We start from the raw sequence: 21,954 nt of genomic DNA, 5'->3' as shown, positions 1-21,954 counted from the left end.
ACAATAATATAGATATTTGGCTCAATACATGTGCCAAGCAAATGAATGCACTTGGTTTCTTAGTTCATATAAATTGAATCTGTTTTATTCCACACTTCAGGTTTTCCAAAGAAGCTTCCTTTTATTTTTTTTTACCCTCTCTCTTCTTTCTTTCTCCATCATCCCTTACCTGAACTATTGATCTTCCTGTCTCATGCCTCTTTCCTTGCGCAATCTATTCTCCATATAACTCTTGAAATAATTTTTATTAAGCCACAAGTCTAACTAGGTCATTCCCCTACTCAGTAAATTTCTAGCAATTCTCTCTAAGAGGCTCTATTTGATTTTTAGGGCTTTTCATATCTTGGACCCAAAGTAATTTTTCAGCATCATGATGTTACTCCCTTTCCCATGTTCTCCCATCTAGCCAAACTGGCCTCATGCATATCAATTTAGCTATTCTCTACTCTACCACATACACCATTGCCTTTGAATTATCCATCTCCCATTCCTGGAATGTTCTCTGTCCTTATCTCTGCCTCATAAACTTTTAATTTCCTTGAAAACTTAACTAAGTACTACCTTCTACTTGAAGCTTTTCCTGATTCCCTCCCAATTGCTAGTACCCTCTATACATAAACTACCCTTTATTTTGTATTTTTTGCATATATTTTATATTTATACATGCTTCCTCTCTGATATGATAAAGTTTCTTAAGAACTGAGATTATATTATTTTGATTTTTCTACTTTCAGTTCTAGTTCAGTGCCTGGCACATTGGAAAGTGGTTTTTGTTGTTGTTCAGTCATTTCAGTTGTATCCAACTCTTTATGACTGAATTTGAGGTTTTCTTGGCAAAGATATTGAAGTGGTTTATAATTTCCTCCTCTAGCCTTTTTTTAAAACAGATGATGAAACAGAGGTAAGTAGGTTCACCAAACTGGTGAATGTCTGAAACCAGCTTTAACTCAGGAAGATGAGACTTCCTTACTTCAGCTCCAAGCTCTATTTACTGTATCACCTAGCTTCAAAATGTTTCCTAACTGATCTTTATAGAGCTATATATCTTCAGTTATGCCATACTATTTAGTGAACTCTTTAGGGATAGTGTCTTATAGAATTGGACTTCAGGATATTGTATCATTATGAACTACATTGAAAGGGTTCTTCTTAAATCATTTTTAACCTGAAGATCAGGAGCAGTCCTAGTTAACATTTTGGTTCTGTTATTAGTGAAGTCTGTCTCTGTCTCTACATATAATCATATATGTATATATGTGTGCGTATAATATATATTCATACATTCATACATATATTCTTTCTACCAACATAAGCTGTATTCCTACTATAATTTGGTAGATGTCTTTGGGAGTTGCCTGAAAGTCAAATAAGAAAAATAATTTGCTCAAGATTACACAGCTAATGATTGTAGGAGTTGAGGTGGGACTTAAGGTCAGATCTACCTGACTCCAGGCTCAACAATCTGCCCATTGTTATGCTGCCTCTTTTCCAATAGGTACACTACTCAAGGAAAAAAAAAGAAAAAAAAAGGTACTGTACCTGGCACCTGCCATGTATGCAGAGGTCATTCTCATAGGGCCCACAGGGTGTGCCATCAAGGACTCTGTCTGCTATCAGCACAGGAGACTCCTTTCCCAGAGGAGAGCAGTAGAGCTCACAAGGTTTATCTGAGGGGGGGAATATATATATATATTATATATATTACATATATATATATATATATATTTGTATGTGGATAAATGTATGAATTTGTGTATAAAAACAGCAACTATGAAGAAAAGCAGTATCAGACAAAAAAAAGCAGAATAGGAAGACCAGTTGTTTTTAAAGCAAGGAACAGAAAATATAGCTTATTAAATACCCACACCTATTTGATACCTAAACATTCAGAGGAAGGGAATGGAATCAAGCTGTCATGATGAACAGAATGTAGAACCACACAGACAGAATGCAATTATGTTACTTGACTCCCTCTTTGTTTCCAAACCTTTTTTCTCTACATTACAATAGGAATTATTTACTTTTTCTTCAAGAGCAATTTTAGGTACTAAGCTCATCAATATTTTACAATGTGACATACAAGGTATACAAGGTGTGCATGGTGGTAATAGGGTTGTGTGGAGTATGGTGCATGTTATATTGGTGAATTTTATGCCTTCAATTATAGTAAAGGAATGAGAATGGGGAGTCAAAAGAATAGTAAATGAAACTTCCCTGAGAAGAATGTGGGGTTAGAAGTCATATATGCAGGAAGAAAATTTCATCTCATAGAATGATCTTTTTTGTGTGTATTTAAAAAACAATAACTGACCAAGTAGTTATTAGGGAAATGCTTCTGTTTAAAGGAATACAATGTGAACAAAGCAAAACAACATATATAGAGAATGAAAAAGTTCAAGGAAGAAGTAATAGGTTCTTGGTCCTTGAAAAGAAGTTTAGAAGTCATTTGATCCATCCTCTACAATTTGTATGAATGCCCTCTATAATATCCTAAAGAGGTGAGCATCAAACCTCTACTTAATCACTATCAATGACAGGAAACTTAATAAAGCAATCCCTCCAATTTTTTGACAGCTAAAAACTTGCCTCCCTGCAACTTTGGCCACATAAGTCCTAGTTCTATCTCCTAGAAACGTGCAAAATAAAACTAATCTCCTCCCTGTGATAGTAGTTCATATGTTTGAAGACTGTGCTCATAAGTTCCCTGTGAGTTTTCTCTCTTCCACTCTAAGAATGTCCAGTTCTTTGAACCATGCCTCATTGATTTGGATTTCAATCAACTCACTATCCTCATCACTTACTTTCATTTTGAATATTCTCCAAAGCTATGTCTCTCTTAAAATATAGCTTTTCAGATATGATCTGGCTAATGAAAAAGAAATATTATCTTTCTTGTTTTGCACAAGATATTTCCCAAGTTTAAAATTGTAGTAGAATTGGTAGTCACATCATATTGTCAAATTATATTGTGCTTGTAGTTAACTACAATGCCTTAGTCTTTATTCATTATTTGTATTTTTATCTCTCTCTCTGTATATATATATATATATGTATATATATATATGTATATGTATATATATATGTATATATATATATTTTTTTTTGTATTAGTTTTTGTTAAGTTTTCCCTTATTCTATATTTGGGTACTTGACTTTTCTGAATGCAAGAACTTCACATTGATCCTTACTACATTTTATCATGTTAGATTCTGTCTATTAATCCTGTTCATTGAGACTGTTTTATATCCAGGGTCTGATGTTCCATATATAAAGTTGTGGATCATGCAATGAGAAATGGAGAGACACATATGATGGAAATCAACTATAGTATATTGGCCAAGAAAAACTCTAAATATTCTGAAGTTTCATCTCAAACCTATTATATTGGGAAAGAGGATAGTTATTGGAAGATTTTTGGGAAAAATAGGCATATCAATGCACTGGTGAATATGGGAATTGGTCCTGACATTCTGGAAAGCAGTTTGAAACTATATTCTTTAAATCACTAAATTGTTCATACTTTAACCCAGTAATATAACCATTAGTTCTAAACTTTAAAGAAAAACAAAAAAAGGTCTCATATATACAAAATTATGTATTTGGAATGGCTAAATCCTAGAAACCAAGGGGATATAAATTAATTAGTAAATAGCTGAACAAATTATGATATGTGGATATTATTAATGCCTTAAGGAATAATGAAAGAGTGTATATGGAGAAAAACTGGGAGACTAATGAAGGGGGTGGAATCAGGAGATTAATTTATACAATCATCACATTATAAAGAAAAACAATTTTTAAAGATCAATAAAATGACCAAGCAAAACTTCAGATGACTGATGATAAAGCATGTTACCCATCTTCTATTAGAGGTTATGGACTTAAAATGCAAATTGAGACATACAGTTTTGGACATGGACAAACTGACCTTAAAGAACTTCATTGAGAAACCAAGAAGAAACAAAAATTTGAAGAGAAAGAGTAGAAACCTGACCTTTTTTGAGGAAGTAGGTTGAACACTGGGAGAAGGTCATACTGAGCAAGAAGGGAAGGAAAAATATGATTTAACAAGTGGAGTCACAAAAACAAATGGCAGGCTCCTGTTAAAGAGGTGGGAGCTGTATGTACTAAGAAGAAACAATTGCTGATCCCCTCCAGGAATGATAATATAGAATCACCTATCCAATTTTTCCACATAGCATTGCACCATCTAGTCTACTGGATCTCCAAAAATCATGATCCCAGATACTAGGGCATTTAATCCAAAAGGCTTTATGAACTACTGCTTTGAGCTTAGCTATCTTCACTGGCAAGTGCAAAATCACCTAGAACAAAAGTATTGAACTTGCAGCCTTAAAACTCCTGAGTGTAGGTCAGAACCAAATTAAAATTTATTTGCAAAATGAATTTCTATTTTGAAATATAATAAATATAATAAAATATAATACAGTATAGGTAATGTAATTTGTGGTTTTCTAAGTCAATATGCAACCATGAGCAGGGATCCCTTTCTATTGAGTTTGATACCTAGATCACTGAACTACTAAAGGTACTGAAATAGATTATGCTTCATATCTCAACTAGCTATCCACTTTAGTGATCTGGACCTCTTGCCAGCCAACCTTTTCCTGCCTTCATATCCTCAGGCTATCAATCCATTACACTATGATCCCTCCATAATGCTGATGTATGATGTTATAATGTATTATATAATATGATAAAAATAGGAACTACATGATAATATGTGTGTATAAAAATCTGTATTACATAGTGTGACACTTTTGTTAATGATTTATAGGTATAGATGATGTTTTGATCTAAATTGTAGATTATAGACTAAAACTTATAGATTAAACCATTAGAATGAATGAAATAAAATAGAATTTAATAGGAAAAATATAATATTTTATTTGGATTAAAATCAACTTCACTAGTATATATTATGGGGAATAATGCTAGACAAAATTTGTGTTATTTTAGAGAACTGTAAGCTCAATGGGATTCAACAGTGATTGCAGTCATGAAAACTAATAATGGCATCTATTAATAAGGAGGTCATAGTCTCACTCTACTCTCCTATGGTCAGACCATATCTAGAGTACCATATTCAATTTTAAATGCCACAATTTAGGAAAAAGTGATAAATAGGAAAGTGTCAAGTGGAGGATAGTCATGATGGAGAAAGGCCTTGAATGATGATGATCATGTGAAGGAAATGAAGCTATTTCTAGTATTTGCTGGATCATCACATAGAAAAAGAATTAGGTTAATTCTTTTAATTACATAATAATAGCATAATAGCAACAATAATAAATAGGTGAAGGATAGAAGGAAGAAAATTTAAGTTTCATTTCAGGAAAAAGAAAAAGTTTTTACCAATAAGAATTAACTAAACAGAATGGTCTCCCTCAGGAAATAACAATTTTCTTCTATTGAGGTCTTGAATAAATGATTGGATAATCATTTACCAGGTAAGCTGATATTGGAATTCTTTTTTCAGGTACGAGATGGACTAGGTGATCTAAAAGGTCCCTTCCAACAATGAAATTCTGTGATATCATGTAAGGAGCCTAGAAAAAAAATAAGGTCAATCTAAAACCCTCTAAATACTTTACATAGTTATGATGCCATGGCATGTATTGTCTTTGTATTACTGGCAATGTAGCTCCTCTTCTATTTTATCCTTGTTTTTATTCAAATTCTTCTATAAATAATATTTACATTAATGGTTCCCATGCAGGCTAGATAGAGCCAGATCCTAACTTAGAACAGTCCCAGAGCCTTCAATTTCCTCTTATAGCTATGGACTTGCTTTTAAAAAAGCTAAACAAAGAATTGGCACATTAGTTGTGTCAAACAACTTTAGGAACACAGAATTTTTATATTACTTTCAAAAGTTTCAAAAGTGAATATATATATATATATATATATATATATATATATATATATATATATATATAAAATCAGTACTTATCACAATTATCAAAAGAATACTTTACTTCCAAAGATAGCTTTTTTCATCTCAAAATGCATGCTTAGAATAGGGGATATTATTCCTTATGGAACTGGTTAGGTCAGTTCCAGTGGAAAAGAAGATGGCTATTGAAAGTTAAGTCCATAATCTCTCATTGTCAAGTTGCTATAAGATCTCACTGTAGAGAGAGAGAAAAAAAATAAGAGGAAAACAGATAAAGGGAAAGACAGCCAGATAAAAAGAATAGATGAAAGAGAAAGAAGAGAAAGACAGGGAGAAAGGAGGGAGAGAGGAAAAATGGAGAAAGAGAGGGGGAGGAGGAAGAGGACTAAATTCTAGAAGACTTTACAGGGAAAGGGGAAATTGACTGGGCTTGGCAAATGTCTATACAAATAGGTTGCTATCTGAATACTTTTCTATTTAGGATTATTTTCTAAGAGAAACTTTTGTCTTCTTATGGGTAGTGGGTGTTATTAATTTGTGGTCCTAGCTCTCCTTTGGAAAATCTATTCTGTAATAATTTTAAAGGAAAAAGAAAAAATAGTCTTTCCTTCCTTGTAGTGTGTGTGTCTGGAGCCAAGGAATGCACCAGTGATGGCAATGCCACTATGAATAGGGCAGTTATAATGGATTTCAATGAAGTAAAGAGTCAAACCACAGGAATAACTTATCAGGAACTCCACTACAACTGTGCCTTTTTATAAATGGAAGCTTAAGAAGAACAGAGTTTCATTTCTGTAATATACAGTTACCCTCTGTATTGGGCATTATTTTGTTTTCTTAAATCATGAAGTACTCTTTTTGTCAAAAAAAAGTGCTGACCTCTGATTCTTTTTAAACTCAAGCAAAATCAAATATGTAAGAAACCATAATAACATCAACCAAAAAAAGCACTGGTAAAGTTTTCCTTGAAAAATTCTTCGACCTTTTTTTCCCAAAGCAACAATCTTTTTAACTTAATTATTATTATCAAGAATGATTTAACAGTACAGGGATTTCTTCAAGGTACTCTTCAGAAGCTTTCAGAGTAAGATGTTGAAATATATTGCAATCAGCAAAACTGGCAAAAACAAATAGTAAGTCTAGGAACTTAAGTTTTATGATTAAGTAATTGTCAAAAATTGCCGTTCAGTAAGTTTTCTATAATTACAATGGGTAATAATGAGTAAGTTGTAATGGTTAGGTAAATAAGCAGTTTAATTTTTGAGAATTAAAAAAAATTAAAGAGAAAACTAACTTTTTCATGGACAGAGGAGCATGGGGAAGCAGTTTACACAGGATTTCTACATTTAAAAAAAATACAAAGGGGAATTTGGTAAGTGAAACAAACATTAAAAGACAGAACCACTAATATATGTCTCTCATTTTATGAAACAGCTTGCTTAACCTCTCTTACTTCATGATCTCCTACTGAAACAAAATGGGAGCAAACATAAAGGGGATTCCAAATTCTTTATCTGAAGGGCCACAGTTTACTGAAGATTCCAGAACAATGTAGCTTCTCATCAGAATCAGCCATTGAGCAGAGGGGGGAAAAACTAAATTAAAAACTAAAAAAAAAAAAAAAAGACTAAAACAAACAAAAAAACCCCCAAATACACAAAAAACTAAACTACAAAAAATTAGAAAGAAAAGGACAGCTATAGTACTTGTTATCTCCCTGCTGATTAGGGGTTTGGATTCTACTAGGACATCTGGAAGTCTTCCTGTCTCCTCCTGTGTCAGATTAATGGACAGCCAGAAAAGAGGTAAGGTCTCATTTTTTGACTGCTGGTGCCTAAAGCTATAAGCATTCCTTTCTCTAGCAGACCCTGTCTCTTGTTCTTCCATTCTAACAAGGTTGTATGCTGTTTGAAGGAAAAAAGTGGGGGTAGGGGATGCCAGTAAGCTCTTCAACTTTGAAAGTCTATAACTAGACATATATATTCCAGCTTCAAAAATGTACTTTTTATTTTTTTTTAAATAAAGTGACTGGATAATTACCTAGTACTTTTAAACTAAATCACAGTAGAATTGCTTTGAGTCATCTGCTACCATTTAGAATGTCAGAAATAGTTTTGCATTATCTCTTCCAAGTCAATCCATAGCTGAAGAGCCATGTTTTTGGATTAAAAGATGCTTATCGAGATCCATTAGGCCTAAAATGATGCTCGGTCCTATCTTCACTTAGTTATGCTCAATTGATCTTATATTTTAAGTAATAGGGAATATATATAGTTCAGAGGTTCTAGCTGGAGGTATAAGAATAAATGCTGATCATTAATGAGGAATCTAAGCTTTTGCCTAGATGAATGCTCCATGTTTCTGCTTGATATTTGATGAATGAATTTAAAAAAGTTTTAATTCTTGGTTCTCTTATCTTTTATCATATTCTTTCACTATTTCCTCTTTCTGAAATTTTAGAAATCATAACTGTTTTGACTTTCTACAACTTATAGCATATTTCTACAAAGTTTTATTTATAAATATAAATAAAGACAGTTTCAGTTGATAGCCTTACTTTAGCCCTCTTTCCCTTCATATCTATTACATAAGGGTAATACTTTTAAATTGTACTTCTGGGATTTCTTCTACATTGGGAATTCATAAGTTGATAGATTTAGAGTTGGAAAAGACCTAAGTCCAATATTATCATGTTAGAGACAGGTCAAGTGAGGGCCATTAACTGACTTGCCCCAGATCATAAGTGGGGTATCAGGATTTCTACTCAGGCCTCTGCCTCCCAGTTTAGCACTCTTTCCATTGCACTATTCTGTATCTCTTAAAATTAGTTTTGGGTGAGAGATTTTCCTAATTTATGACAACACCCATGGAATAACATGGAAAGGGAATGTATTTTGAAATTATCTTTCCAAGAGAGAGATGTGAGGAATGTCACCATGAGTACAATTTTCCTTAAAGCAGACCATCTGGTGATTTGGATCAGGATAGGAAGATGAGCAGGATGCACTTGGGTAGCCCCCTATTTATTTACACATTGGTTTAGAGAATTGAAAGGCTATCAAATTCTATGAGGCCCTGAAGCTAATCAATACCACTCCTTATATTGGCTAATGATAGAGCAGAGATGGCAATGACTCCTAACTCACATGCAGATGCAGAGTGGATTTCTTTTTCACCTTTACCAGAGGGGAGTGTGGGGAGTAGGAAAAAAAAAGGAAGGAAGGAGGTAGTTACACACTGAAAGTGAAGCTAATCCATTTACCATCAATAATGACAGATGTCAAAGGGCCTTTCTTCTTGTAGCTGTATCGGTCGTGGGACTGACACTGTTGATCCCTGAAGCTAGGTACTCCCTTGGGACAGGGTAAGTTTTCACAAACAGTATGTTCCACACTTGCTCCCCAGCAATTTGTGCCTCCTGGCCCAGGGCTGAAAGGAAGAGAATAGGTAGATCATTAATTGGAAGCACATAAATTAGCTAGTGTAGATGAAATTTTTCCTTTCCTGCCAAAAGAGAGAGACATAAAGAAGAAGAAAAAATCTCCAAGGCAATCCATCCGTTCTTACAGACCGTATTGTTTCTCTGAAATTCCCCATGCACATTTACTGCATGCTTAAGCAAGCCACCAGAAGAATGCATTTTAGAACTGTAAATCAGAAACTTGGAAAGAGAAGATGATAAATATCAATATAGTATAATACACAAAATCTGTCTTTTAGATATAACTAAATCTGAGATATCGTGAACATTTTTAAGATTTAAAAACAAAGGCATTAACTCAGTGATTTTTGGGAAGTGGGGACTAGACAACTATTAAACAGACTATCTAGGTTTATATTCTGAAAGTATGAATTGGTCTCTCTAAATGGACTTTTTACAATAAATATAAGATCTTAATATATCTGTAATAATAATAATAATATCTGACATTAATATAACACTTAAAATTTTTCAAAGCACTTTACATTTATTATCTGTTGTTATCCTCACAACAACCTTATGAGGTAGATTATTTCTATTATAACTATACTTATAATTAATTATAATATAATAATATTATTATTAACTAGTATTTATTTAGGACTTTAAGGATTTATATAACATTTTACAAATATTATCTCAACTTATCCTTATAACAACTCTGGAGAAAGATGCCATTGTTATTCCAGTTTTGCAGTTGTGGAAGGTAGAAAGTGATTTGCCCAGCAGATAGTGAATATTTGAAGTCTGATTTGAGCTCAAGGGATTCTGGACTCTGGGTTCTATGTTCTTTTCACTGTACCATCCAGCTGCCTCATATTATTATCCCCACTGAGGCTCAGAGAGGCTGTGACTTGCCCATAGTTAGTGTCAGAGGTAAGATTTGAACCCAGGTATCTTCCAATTCCAGATATAGTATTTTTGTCTATTATATAATTCTGCCTCTTATGGTTTTCTCTTTTGGTTGATAGGGATGAGAAATTATCTTATTCATTCGATTGTTTAAAGCCTACTCTATGTGACTACCATTATTATCAGTGTCCAGAAGAGGTATGAAGAGGACTTACAGACAATGGGGAATACTTACTAAATTTTCCCTCTTCTACTTAATTGAGAAGATCAGAACATAGAAGACAGACTGTCAATGAGAAATCAAGATTAAAATGAAAATCAATATTTCCTGAATGGCTACTTTGTGCTCTGTTTGACAGGATGAGAAATATGAAGAAAACAGTTTTAGTGTCAAAGAGCTTAATTCTAGTATTGGAATTGAATTTACCAGGCAAGTCCTATACAAGTTCTTCATTTCCTCATGTCCCCTAACTTGTGATAACACTGGATGCAATTAAGTCCTGGCTTATGTTATACAGGAAAGCGAGATGTATGGGAGGAATCAAAGAATCTGAAATCTGGAATGCTTTTGAGACGATTTTATCCTGGTACTCTTTATTTTATGGGTAATATAATAAAGTCCAGATAATTGAACAAATTACCCTTCATTTCATATAATTTCATCTCAAATGGCTCTCCAGAACACTCCTTGGTTACTCTAACTGGGCTTTTTACAAATATATGCTATATGATCTTAACCGATTCTTAGTGGTTATACAGCAATCACTTTATTCTTCCCTGAAATCAAACTTCCAATAGTAACTGTTTCAATCCTCTTTTCTATTTCCAAAATCCTATCCCTAACTCAGTAGAGAACTGAGAACATCAGGTCATATCCACTATTTTATAACTCAAGACCTTAATACAGCTTCATTGACCTTTGTCTTCTCTTTTTCAGTCTTTAAGGAAGAGTCTAGGTCAACCTTTCTATTTGTGATTTTGATTCCACCAATTATCCCATTTCCCATAGCCAAGCTCCTAGAGTTGATTACACTCATTGGCTGTTTTTTTTTTAAGATATCATACATACCTCTCAAGCTCTTACAATTAGGCTTCTGAAGCCCCTATTCTTCTGGAACTATTCAGTATCAGAGTAATCAAATATTTTGAAATTTGGACATTACCTTAATAGCCATTGAGTATAATGTGTAGATAAATCTCCTTTATAATATAATAATAGATGACCACCTGTTATCTATTATTGTCTAGCCTTTGCTTAGATACATTCAAGGATATGAAACCCATTGTTCTCAAGGCATCCCATTTTACTTTGGGGCAGCTATCATTATTAGGAAGATCTTCATTACATGAAGTTTAAGTTTTCATCTTTGTAATTTCTATTCACTGTTTTTCACACCACCAGGAAAAGTCCAATCTCTTGTACATACAATAGACCTTCAAATACATAAAGGCATCTATGATATGTCTCAAATAAGTTTTATCTCCTTCAAAGTAAGCAGCCTTTAACTGATTCTCACGTAATATAAATAGAAATCCCACTACCAACCTGATTGACAAATAGAGAATATCCACAAGAGAGCAATTTCTTTAAACCATGGCTCTTAGAAAAGAATATAATCACTCTAGATATAGTCTGATGAAGAAAATAGCTTCATGATCACTTCCCAAATAATTAACTAATCATTTAGCAATTAAGTGCTGACAAGTTGCCAGGAATTGTCTTAGACCTGGGGATACTAAAAGAAGGATGAAAGAAATTTCTATGGACCTGGAGCTTACATTATAAGGGGAGAGATGGCATACCTTTATAAGCATGTACATAATAATATAATAGATATTGAGAGGGTGATCAAAAACAGCAAGGAGAATCAGGAACAGCTTCATGAAAAAGGTGGTACTTAAGATGCATCAACAAGTTAACAAATATTTATTAGGTACCTGCTATGTGCCAGTAGACATGCAGCAGATAGAAAATCCCAACTCTCAATGATTTCAATGGGAGAGCCACCATGAAAACAACTACATATAAATCAATAGCTGTGTAGAAGAGGATCAATAGAGGGAAGGTATTACCATTAAGAGTGATCAGGAAAGGCTGCTTAAATAGGTAGGAATTTCACTGGGATCTGAAGGAATCTAAGGAACTCGGGAGATGAAGAGAAGGAAGAACATTTCAGGAATGATAGATAACTGGTTAAAATGTCTAGTGTCTAGAGAAAAAGTGACTTATACAACAAAATAAAACAAGGACACACAATGTCACTAGACCCCAAAATACCATGGTGAAGAGCTGGGGTAAGATGTAAGATATCAAGCCAAGAAGGACTTTGAATGACAGATTTTTTGGTTGATCCTTGATGTGATAAGCCCCTGAAGTTTATTGAATGGGTGGGGATTAGGGAAGGAGGACAACAAGGTTAGACTAGTGCTTTAGAAAGACCAATTTGATAACTGAGTGGAGGACAGAGGAGAGTTGGGAAGAGCAACCAGAAAGGTATTATAATAATTTATGCATGAGTGATGATCCTGTACTAAAATGGTGGCAGTGTTAGAGAAGAAAAAAAGGGCATAGAAGAGAGATGCTACAAAGGTAGGGAGGGTACGAGAGTATGAATAGTTGAATTAGGTTGGGAGCCTAGGTGCCTGGGAGAATGGTGTACCCCTAATAGTAATAGAGACGTATGGGATGGTTTTGGAAGGAAGGGAAATGAATAGCTTTGGATATACTAAGTTTAAATGTTTACAAGACATTCAGCATGAGATGCACTATAGAAAGTTGGAGATATAAGACTGGAGGTGAGGAGAGAGGTTACAACTAGAGAAATTGTTCCTGAATTATCAGTTTAGAGATGACAAATCCATGGAATCTGATGAGATTGCTGAACAAAACAGTATAGAAGGAGACCCAGGACAGAACCTTGTGTTAGTGGGCAAAATTCAGACAAATATCAGCGAAGAAGACTGAAAAGCAGAGGTTAGACAGGGAGAAGGAGAAGCAGTATACAGCAGCATCACAGAAGTCTAGAGAGAAGAAATTATCATGAAGAAGATGATCAATGGTGTCAAATTCTGCTGAGAGGTCAAAAAGATGAAGAATGAATAAAGTCAGTAGACTTGTCAATTAACTGATCTCTGATTACTTTGAAAAGAGCAATTTTGCTTGAATGAGTCTTGAAGGAAATAAGGAATTCTGTGAAGCAAAAGTGAGGAAAAAGAACATTCAAAAAGGCATGAAGATGAGAACAGGAGTATGTTCCCTTTTCCTGGAAAAATTGTCTCAATACAGTGCAAGACCATATTGCCTTTTGGGGCTGCCATATCTTATGGTTGATTAATTGCAGTCCAATAAAACCCTCAGATCTCTTTCAGACAAATAGCTGTTTAATTATGAATTCCCCATTTTGTACTTATAAAAATAATTTTAAAATCAAATTATAATTTCATTTGTTGCTACTGAAGTTCATATCATTCTGTTCAGCTCAATTAAAAAATCATTTTATTTACATATATACATTTATATGTATATATTTAATCAGCAAAAAAACCATTTTTCTCCCTCAAAGTCCACTCTGACCCAAACTGAAAATAAAAGAAAAATAAAACCCTTGATACATACCCTTAATCTATATGCCTTCCACTTCTCTTTTCCTCCTTTTCCTCCTCTTTTCCTGTTGAAATTAGTATACAACTCTGTGTATACATATATGCATTCTTCCTTTGCCGAAATCAGAGGAGTAAGTTTTAAGTGCCACCATCCCTCTTCCATTATATAAACTCTTTCTTGCTTATTCCATTTATGTGAGATAATTTTCCCCATTCTTTCTTTCCCTTCCCCCTTCTCTCCCATTACTCCTCTTCCCCAGTCTCCCAGTCTTCATTTGATATTATCCAAACAGAACAGAAATATTCCCAGGCCTTCTCTAATTAGACTTTCCCTATTACCCCTGAAGATGACAAGCTTCCATATTTAAATGTAAGTAAATCCTTGTGTAGACCTTTATCACTGTTTGTGTTTACTTTTTGTAGCCTGCTCCTAGTCAGAACTTTCCCCAGTGTTCATAGAGCTCTTTATCTCCCTGTGTCAACTTGCATTGGAAAAAATTATGTCCTATATCTTTTTTCTCTTCCCCTCCTCAAATTACTATAGACTATAATTACTTATCTTGATACATATTATATTCCCTTAATAGAGAGCTAGCTCTAGAGTGTAGCATAGGGACTGTTTTACCTTTGTTCTTTGGTTTTTTTATCCCCAGAGTCCCCACTGTGTATCTCATACAGTTAGACATGAGATATTTATTAAATAGAAGTGAAAAATACTTAGGATGGACTTATATGATCTAGTCCTGGTATCATTCATCTCATTAAGTTAATGACTAGATCTATACATGAAAATGACTCATGGAATATATTCTCCAGAAAGATTTGAAGTAGATTATTGTCAAATGGAGTGGCAATAGGAGAATCACTTTTATAGTAGTAATTCACTTTAGGACTGATCAGTCCTTACCCATTTCTGATCCTGACACAACAGACTTCCAATTGCCTTAATGAGAGAGGCTTCCTAAAATGTGAATCTACACTGAATCCCACTAAATTTATTAAAAATTGAATAGTGGGCTTTCTTAGATAACAGGGTGTACAATTCATTTTCAAATGTATCTATCTACATTCTTGCTTATTTTCCTATTCTTTCTAATCAATGATGAGTTTGGAACATAGAGGTATTTAAAAAATAGGAATTTAAAAGTGTAGAAATCAGTGGGAAAGAAGGTAATATAGGGCCAGTCTTATACAAGTAGCTGTGTAAAAATGAAAAGAGCACTAAATTTCAAATCAGGAAGATCTGAATCTGAATCCTACATCAGACATTTACTGGCTGTAAGCAAACACAAAGCTGTGGCTTTGAGTAAGCCACTTAATCTCTAATTGCCTCAGTTTTCTCATCTGTAAAATGGGGATAATAATAGCACCTTCCAGGGTGAGAATAAAATTAGATATTACTTGTAAAGTGTTTGCAAACCCAAGACACTATATAAATGGCAGCTACTAGTAGTAGTAGTGGTGGTGTAATAGTAGCAGTAGCAGTAGTGGTAGTGATTATAGTAGAAGTAGTAGTAATAGATTGTAGTAGAAGTACTAGTAAAAGCTGTAGTAATAGTAGCAGTAGGAGTGTAATTGTAGTAGGAGTGTATTGCAAAAGTCCTGCTTCTTCTCCACAGTGTAGGCTGAGGGGAAAGGATAGGTGGCAGCAGAGCATTCCTTTATTTTTGACTTTATTGAATGAAGACAAGTCAAAAAAATTAAAAGTGCAATTTTAATTCCAGTGAGTGAGCAAGATTTCCTGTGGTTCCAAATTTTCAAGGAGATATCCAGGAATTATGATGAGTGACACGAGACAAGGCCAAAGGATTAATAAAAGTACCACAGGGTTTAAAATGTCCATGAAATACAGACTGATTCTTGGTTTTAGGTTCTCATCTGAAAGGTATTCAAGGAACACATGTAATTTATTTTTGAGTATATTAAGCTTGGATTTTAAACAATTATACATGTGAATGCCAGTCCCCTTGGCACATTGATTGTGCACATATGGGGGCTTCACATTAAAAGTAAAAAACAATCCTAGGCACATAAATCCACTCCACCCTATTCTCCCAGTTTATTTTTAAATACTTGCTGGTTTCCTCTCTTATGTCTCTCATGTTGTGACAGCGAATGGTAACATTAATACGTTTCCACTTATTATGCTCCATTAATCTTCCCATCACTCTATTGCTCTGATAGGTCATGCTTTTCATACCAGAGCATTTCAGGCATTCCTTTTTTTCCATCCACCCACCTACCCTCACCTCCAAGACCAGAGAAATTGCCTTCAGAATGAGCATCAGCACTAGGAATGGCTGACAACTTTTTACCTTGCCATCAAAGGTAATTCATAAAGACAGTCCCATGAATTATAGGCCAAATCAAGCAGGTAAAGCAACTGGTTTAAAAATACTGATAGTCCCTACGGCCTAAATGTCAGTTGGCAAGAAATAAAAATTCCAATAGCTGAAAAGAGCAAGACTGAATAGAAAAAAGGAGGATTTCTTGCCAATATTTTTGGACAGTGAATAAACCAGCTGCAGAAGAAGAGGGAAAGGGGCCAGGAATATGAAGTGAAGGGAGGTCACGTGTTCCAAGGCTAGAATGTACATAAGCAAAAAGAATTTTGAAATTCTTGTGAGAATCTCCACTGCAGGGAGCCCTATGATTTAAGAAGTGAGACAATGAATGGACTTTGTTTTGGTCAACAGTCTGGCTGCAGGGTCTCCGATCAGCTGTGCTTCATAAGAAACACCAAATCAGCCCCTTCAGAAAAAGCCAAGTTGTAAACTCCTTCCTAGACTTAATAAAATTGCTGTCACCATCATGCATGTCTTCTGGAAGCCCTGGGGCCACCACTGCTGCTAAACAACTCAGAGTTCTGCAGAACCAGATGAAGATTTGCCTTCATCTTTCCCAGCAAAATGGGATGGTTAAATAATTATTTCAACAAGCTTCCAGTGCCAGTCACAGATGGGGATGAACTGCCTGGGACTTGGACAAAAAGGGAGGCCAGAAAATGGGAAAGAATAAAGGTCATGAGATCATAGATTTAGATTTGAAAGGGACACAGACAGAGAGCATGTAGCTCATCTCTCATTTTAAAGAGGAAAAACTAAGACTCAGAACGAGCTAATAAAAATAGCAAGCAGGAGAACTCTGTCTGAATTCAGAACCTTTTTTCTCTGCACTGGGTTGCTTATTACATCTGAAAATGTTTATTTCATTGTAGCCTTCATGAGAGGAAAATGGAAAGGTAGTATCCAGATCTGTGATTTCATTGGAGCAGAGAATGTTTGGTAAGGGAACTCTAACAATATGGAATTATTGCTCAGTAGCCTATTTTAGAGAGTTGCCTGAAGTACTGAAGTAACTTCCCAGGACATAATCAAGCAGAATCTGAACCCAGGTTTTCCTCACTCTAATACTGGCTATTGCACTGCCTTGTACAGTAGCATGTATGTATGTGTGTTTGTATACATAATAGACATGGTACTATCTGTCAGTATGTATTCACACTATATATAGTGTATGTATGTGTGCATATTATAAATTATATGTATATGTTATATACATATATTAGATGTATATATATATATATATATATATATATGTTGTTTAATGGATTAGTTTTATCCTACTCTTTATGATTCCATTTGGATTTTTCTTGACAAAGATATTGCAGTGGTTTACCATTTCTTTCTCTCATTTTAGGAAGTAGGAAATGCAGACAAATGAGGTTAAATGACTTGCACAGAGGCTAATAAGTGCCTGACAACACACTTGAACTCAGGTCCTCCTGCCTCCAGGGTTGGCACTTTATACACTGTGTCATCTAACTTCCCCTAAATATATTTACATACATACATACATACATACATACATACATATATATATATATATATATATGTGTATATATATATATATATATATATATATATATGTATATATATATATATATATATATATATATATATATATATATATATATATATATATATATATATATATATATATATATATATATATATATATATATATATATATATTCTCTTAAGGCTAGTATTTTCCCTGATATTGAATATCTCCATATTACGCTATACCTTAACTGTAGGAAAATAAATGTTTTATGTGGTCTCCTCCATTAGAATGTGAGCTCCTTGAGATCAGGCTCTGCCTTGTATTTCTAGTGCTTAGCACAGTGATTGGGATGTCATAGGTTATTGACAAGTGCTTACTGATTGAGTGATATGTGAGATATCCATCTATCTACCATCTTACTAATTATATATTTATCACTATCTTTTTTCTCCAACTAGAATTATAAGCTGGGACCCAAAGATCATGCCTTGTACATCATTTTAACCTACACTGATTATAACATATTAAGAATTCAGTGACTATTTGTGAATTAATTAATGGCTCTAATTCTACCTACCTGTTATTATGAAAAGCAGATTCCTATCCCAACAATAAATTATTTTAATTTGCTAGCCATTATATCATCTTGCATGTCATATTTCACATTTTGAGACAAAAACATATTTTTGTGAATATTTTATTTCTCACATATATTATTGCAGCTAATTTTTCTTGATTCTGTGAAGTGGGTAAGGCAAGTATTATTGTCTACTTTGCAGATGAAGAAACACATTGAGAAAGTTTAGTCAATTTATCTCAATTGAATTGTGTTGGTAGTAAAGAAAAAAGTCAGGGGCTTTTATTACTTTTTCATTTGCCCACTGACTAGGCAATATTAAGTGCTTAAAATGGTTGATTACAAGAAAAGAAGGCTAACAACTTGGGGGAGAGAGTGGGGATGATCTCCCTGTGGGGGATCATGGAGGATAAGGCATACTTTGACAGAGATCAGGACTTCTCAGAGACAGCAAAGATGAAGGGCAGGATATTACAGATACAGGGAACAGTCTGTACAAGACAGAGTGGGAAAATGGTCTTTCATTCATATCACTCCAACATAAGTGGTAAAACAACTTGAAGAGAATGGAGAAAGTATAAGAGTGAGATACATGGAAAGAAAAGTGGGAGTTACACTGTATAGGACTTTAAAGGCCATATGGAATTTTTTCTCTTGAAGACAATAGAGAACTCACTGAAATTTTCTAATTCAGGAAATAAAATGTTTAGTCCCAGGCTTTAGGAATAATCCCACTTTGACTGTTAAGCAGAAGATGGATCGAAGATGATAGAGAGCTAGTGAGAGGCTAAGTAAGAGTTCAGGTGAGAGTTCAGTGACTCTGAACAGTACATGTTTTGTAACAGTTCAGCTGAGAGATGATGAAGGTTTCAATGAGAGTGATGGGTGGGTGATGTAAATGGATAGAAAAGAATGGTTAGGAGAGGGATTATAGAGATGGAAAAAAAAAGAAACAAGACCATCCGTTAATTAGATGATGAATCTTATAATTTCTCTCTACACATCATTTACATCTGTCCCCTTTCTTCCCTCATGAAAATTCCAATTTAATCAGATCCTCACTACCTCTTACCTGGAATATTGCAGTAACCTTTTGGTCTATCTCCTTGCCTAAAGTCTCTTCCCACTCCAATCAATTCTCTTCCCAACTGCTAAGGTAATTTCTTCAAAGGATAGGTCTGGTTCACATCAACTTTCATGTTCGATACATTTAAGCAACTCTTTATGAGCTCTAAATTAGTTCATAAAGTTCTTTGCTCAGTCTTTGAAGCTCTTCACAACATGGCATTTTCCTTTGCTCCCAATTTTATTTCCATTCTCCTCTCCTCTAAGTGTTCTATAATCAAGTCTTACTAGGCTCCTTCCTATTTTTGAGCATGACATTTTATCTTCTGATTCCATGCCTTTGTATTGGCCATTCTGCAATAATTTTCTCCTAATCTCTCTTTGTTGTTGTTGTTGTTGTTTAGTCATTTCAAGCCAATTCTTTGTGACCCTATTTGGGGTTTTCTTGGCAAAAATACTTCAGTGCCTTGCTGTTTCCTCTTCTAGCTCATTTTTATAGACAAGGAAACCGAGCAAACAGATCTAAGTGATTTGTTCAGGGTCATAATAGCCAGTTATAATGCTAGATTTGAATTTAGGTATTTCTGACTATAGATCTGGTGCCTATCCATTGTGCCATCTAGCTGATCCTTAATATTCCTAACTTTCTTTAAGAATCCACTCAAGTGTTACCTCCTGTTGGAACCTTTCATCCTTCCTATCCCCTTTCCAATTGCTAGTGCCTTCCCCTCAAAGATTACTTTCTATCTATTCTACTTTTATCCTATCTGGTCTAACTTATATATGTAATGGAAATAAAATTGGGAGCAAAGGAAAGTGCCATGTTGTGAAAAGCTTCAAAGACTGAGCAAAGAATTTTATGAACTAATTTAGAGCTCATAAAGAGTTGCTTAAATGTATCGAACATGAAATATATGTTTTATATATATATATATATATGTATATATATATATATATATATATATATGTGTGTGTGTGTGTGTTATTTTCCCTACTAGATGGGAGTTCGTTGACAGGAAACACTGGTTTTGCTTTTTTCTTTATATCTCCATGATGCTTGAAGAGTCTGGCACATAGTAAAATTTAATAAAAGTCTGTTGATTTATTGATTGATGTTTATTTGGTTTGGGCCAAGGTGGGGAACACTACAGGAGACAAGAAGAGTTCAAAAAATGACAGATTTTGCGAATCTGCATGACTGAAGTGATATGTGTATTCAAAAATATGCTTACTCAAAAAATATGAGGCTATTTAGAGGAGGAAATACAAGTATCTGCTTTAGATTGATTGGCTTTGAGATTCTTGTGAGACCAGTAAACAGCTGAAAATGTGGGTCTGAGGGTCAGAAGTATGTTTGAGGAAAGAATATAAAGTCATCTCCTGAATAACTGAACCTATAAGGTTAACATTAGGTATCTAGAACTGGGAGCCACCCAGATAGCTGAACCCCAAAGGAGCTGATGCCTGGCCAGAACATACTTTTAATATAGAGGGTTTTTTTTGCCTTTTGGGATAAGAAGTAGCTGCTACTTTAGAATATAAGTAGCTTTGGACAGAGGGCTATGTCATTTTTTAGCTTTCTCATTTTTCATTTTACCTTCTTATCCTTAGAGCCTATTAGAGTGCCTTAAACATAGTAATGCTTAAGGAAGGGGTGGATAGAAATCATGATGAATATTTAAATTAACACATGTAAACCATCCTTCATCAGCTAATATAGAATATGCTAAAAGACAGTTTTTAGAATGGCAATAAATATAACTGAATTTTTTTATTATTCTTTAAGGTTTAGAAGTGTTTTCTTTTTCCATAACCCAATGATAGAAATAGTACTATAATTATAATCTATCATTATTATTTATATCTCCATTTTACTGATAAAGAAACTATAAGTCAAAAATTCCACTGTTCATCCACAGCCCTATCTGGTTTCAACTCCATGATGCTTCTCAGCATAAGTTTATCACCTCTAAATTCACTACCAGGCTGCTAATGCAAGCTTTGGTTGATACCACCTCCCTGAGCATCCTTTCCCCTCTGATTGGAGGACAGAATAAGAAATTCCTTCTAATGTTTTCCTTTGTAGAGGGCAGGAAGTGGACTCAGTTCATTTCACTTTGCATTTGCTACCCTGCCTGGTTCATCTAAAAAAAAATGTCCCTGGACCAGGTACCTTCTGTTGTCTCAGTGTTTCCCCAATCCCATTTTTCTGCTTCTTTTTGTATGTTGCTTCCTCGTTAGACTATGAACTAGGGTCATGGATTTTCTTTTATCATTATTAATTGTATTCCCAGCGCTCAACACAGGGCCTACCACATAATAGGCCCTTTATAAATATTTATCAGATTGTACTAAGTGACTTGCCCAGAGTGCAATATGTAGTATCAACACTAACTTTTAAACTCATCATCTGGCTTCAACCCTTCCTGCCAAGTATGGGGTACTTGATGCTCAACTCCATGGAATTGAACCGTCTCTCTGTACAAAAGAAATGGATAATTTTGATTCAAAATAACCTGAATTATGGGTATAATACATTTGAGGTGATAAATCTATTGGGCATACAGGTACTAGACAGTCATTTAGGGTTAATTGAGGCTCAAATAAGCTATC

The 21,954-nt window shown here is 34.4% G+C and overlaps 1 protein-coding gene and 1 long non-coding RNA gene across 2 annotated transcripts in view; one reads left to right on the top strand and one right to left on the bottom strand.

The window, feature by feature from the left end:
• The window catches only part of ADAMTS17 (ADAM metallopeptidase with thrombospondin type 1 motif 17), a 451,660-nt gene that overhangs the window by 176,073 nt on the left and 253,633 nt on the right, over positions 1 to 21,954 (bottom strand). Inside the window, 2 exon segments of the mRNA XM_074295031.1 lie at positions 1,540 to 1,667; positions 9,180 to 9,346. Coding sequence (XP_074151132.1) covers positions 1,540 to 1,667; positions 9,180 to 9,346 — 295 coding nt within the window.
• LOC141558190 (uncharacterized) lies at positions 7,461 to 10,890 on the top strand. Its single transcript, XR_012486985.1, has 2 exons — positions 7,461 to 7,722; positions 10,370 to 10,890. It is a non-coding gene; the product is annotated as an uncharacterized LOC141558190 (long non-coding RNA).

Source organism: Sminthopsis crassicaudata, chromosome 2, assembly GCF_048593235.1.
Source record: "Sminthopsis crassicaudata isolate SCR6 chromosome 2, ASM4859323v1, whole genome shotgun sequence".
NCBI classification, from domain to species: Eukaryota; Metazoa; Chordata; class Mammalia; order Dasyuromorphia; family Dasyuridae; genus Sminthopsis; species Sminthopsis crassicaudata.
This window is presented reverse-complemented; position numbering and strand designations above follow the sequence as displayed.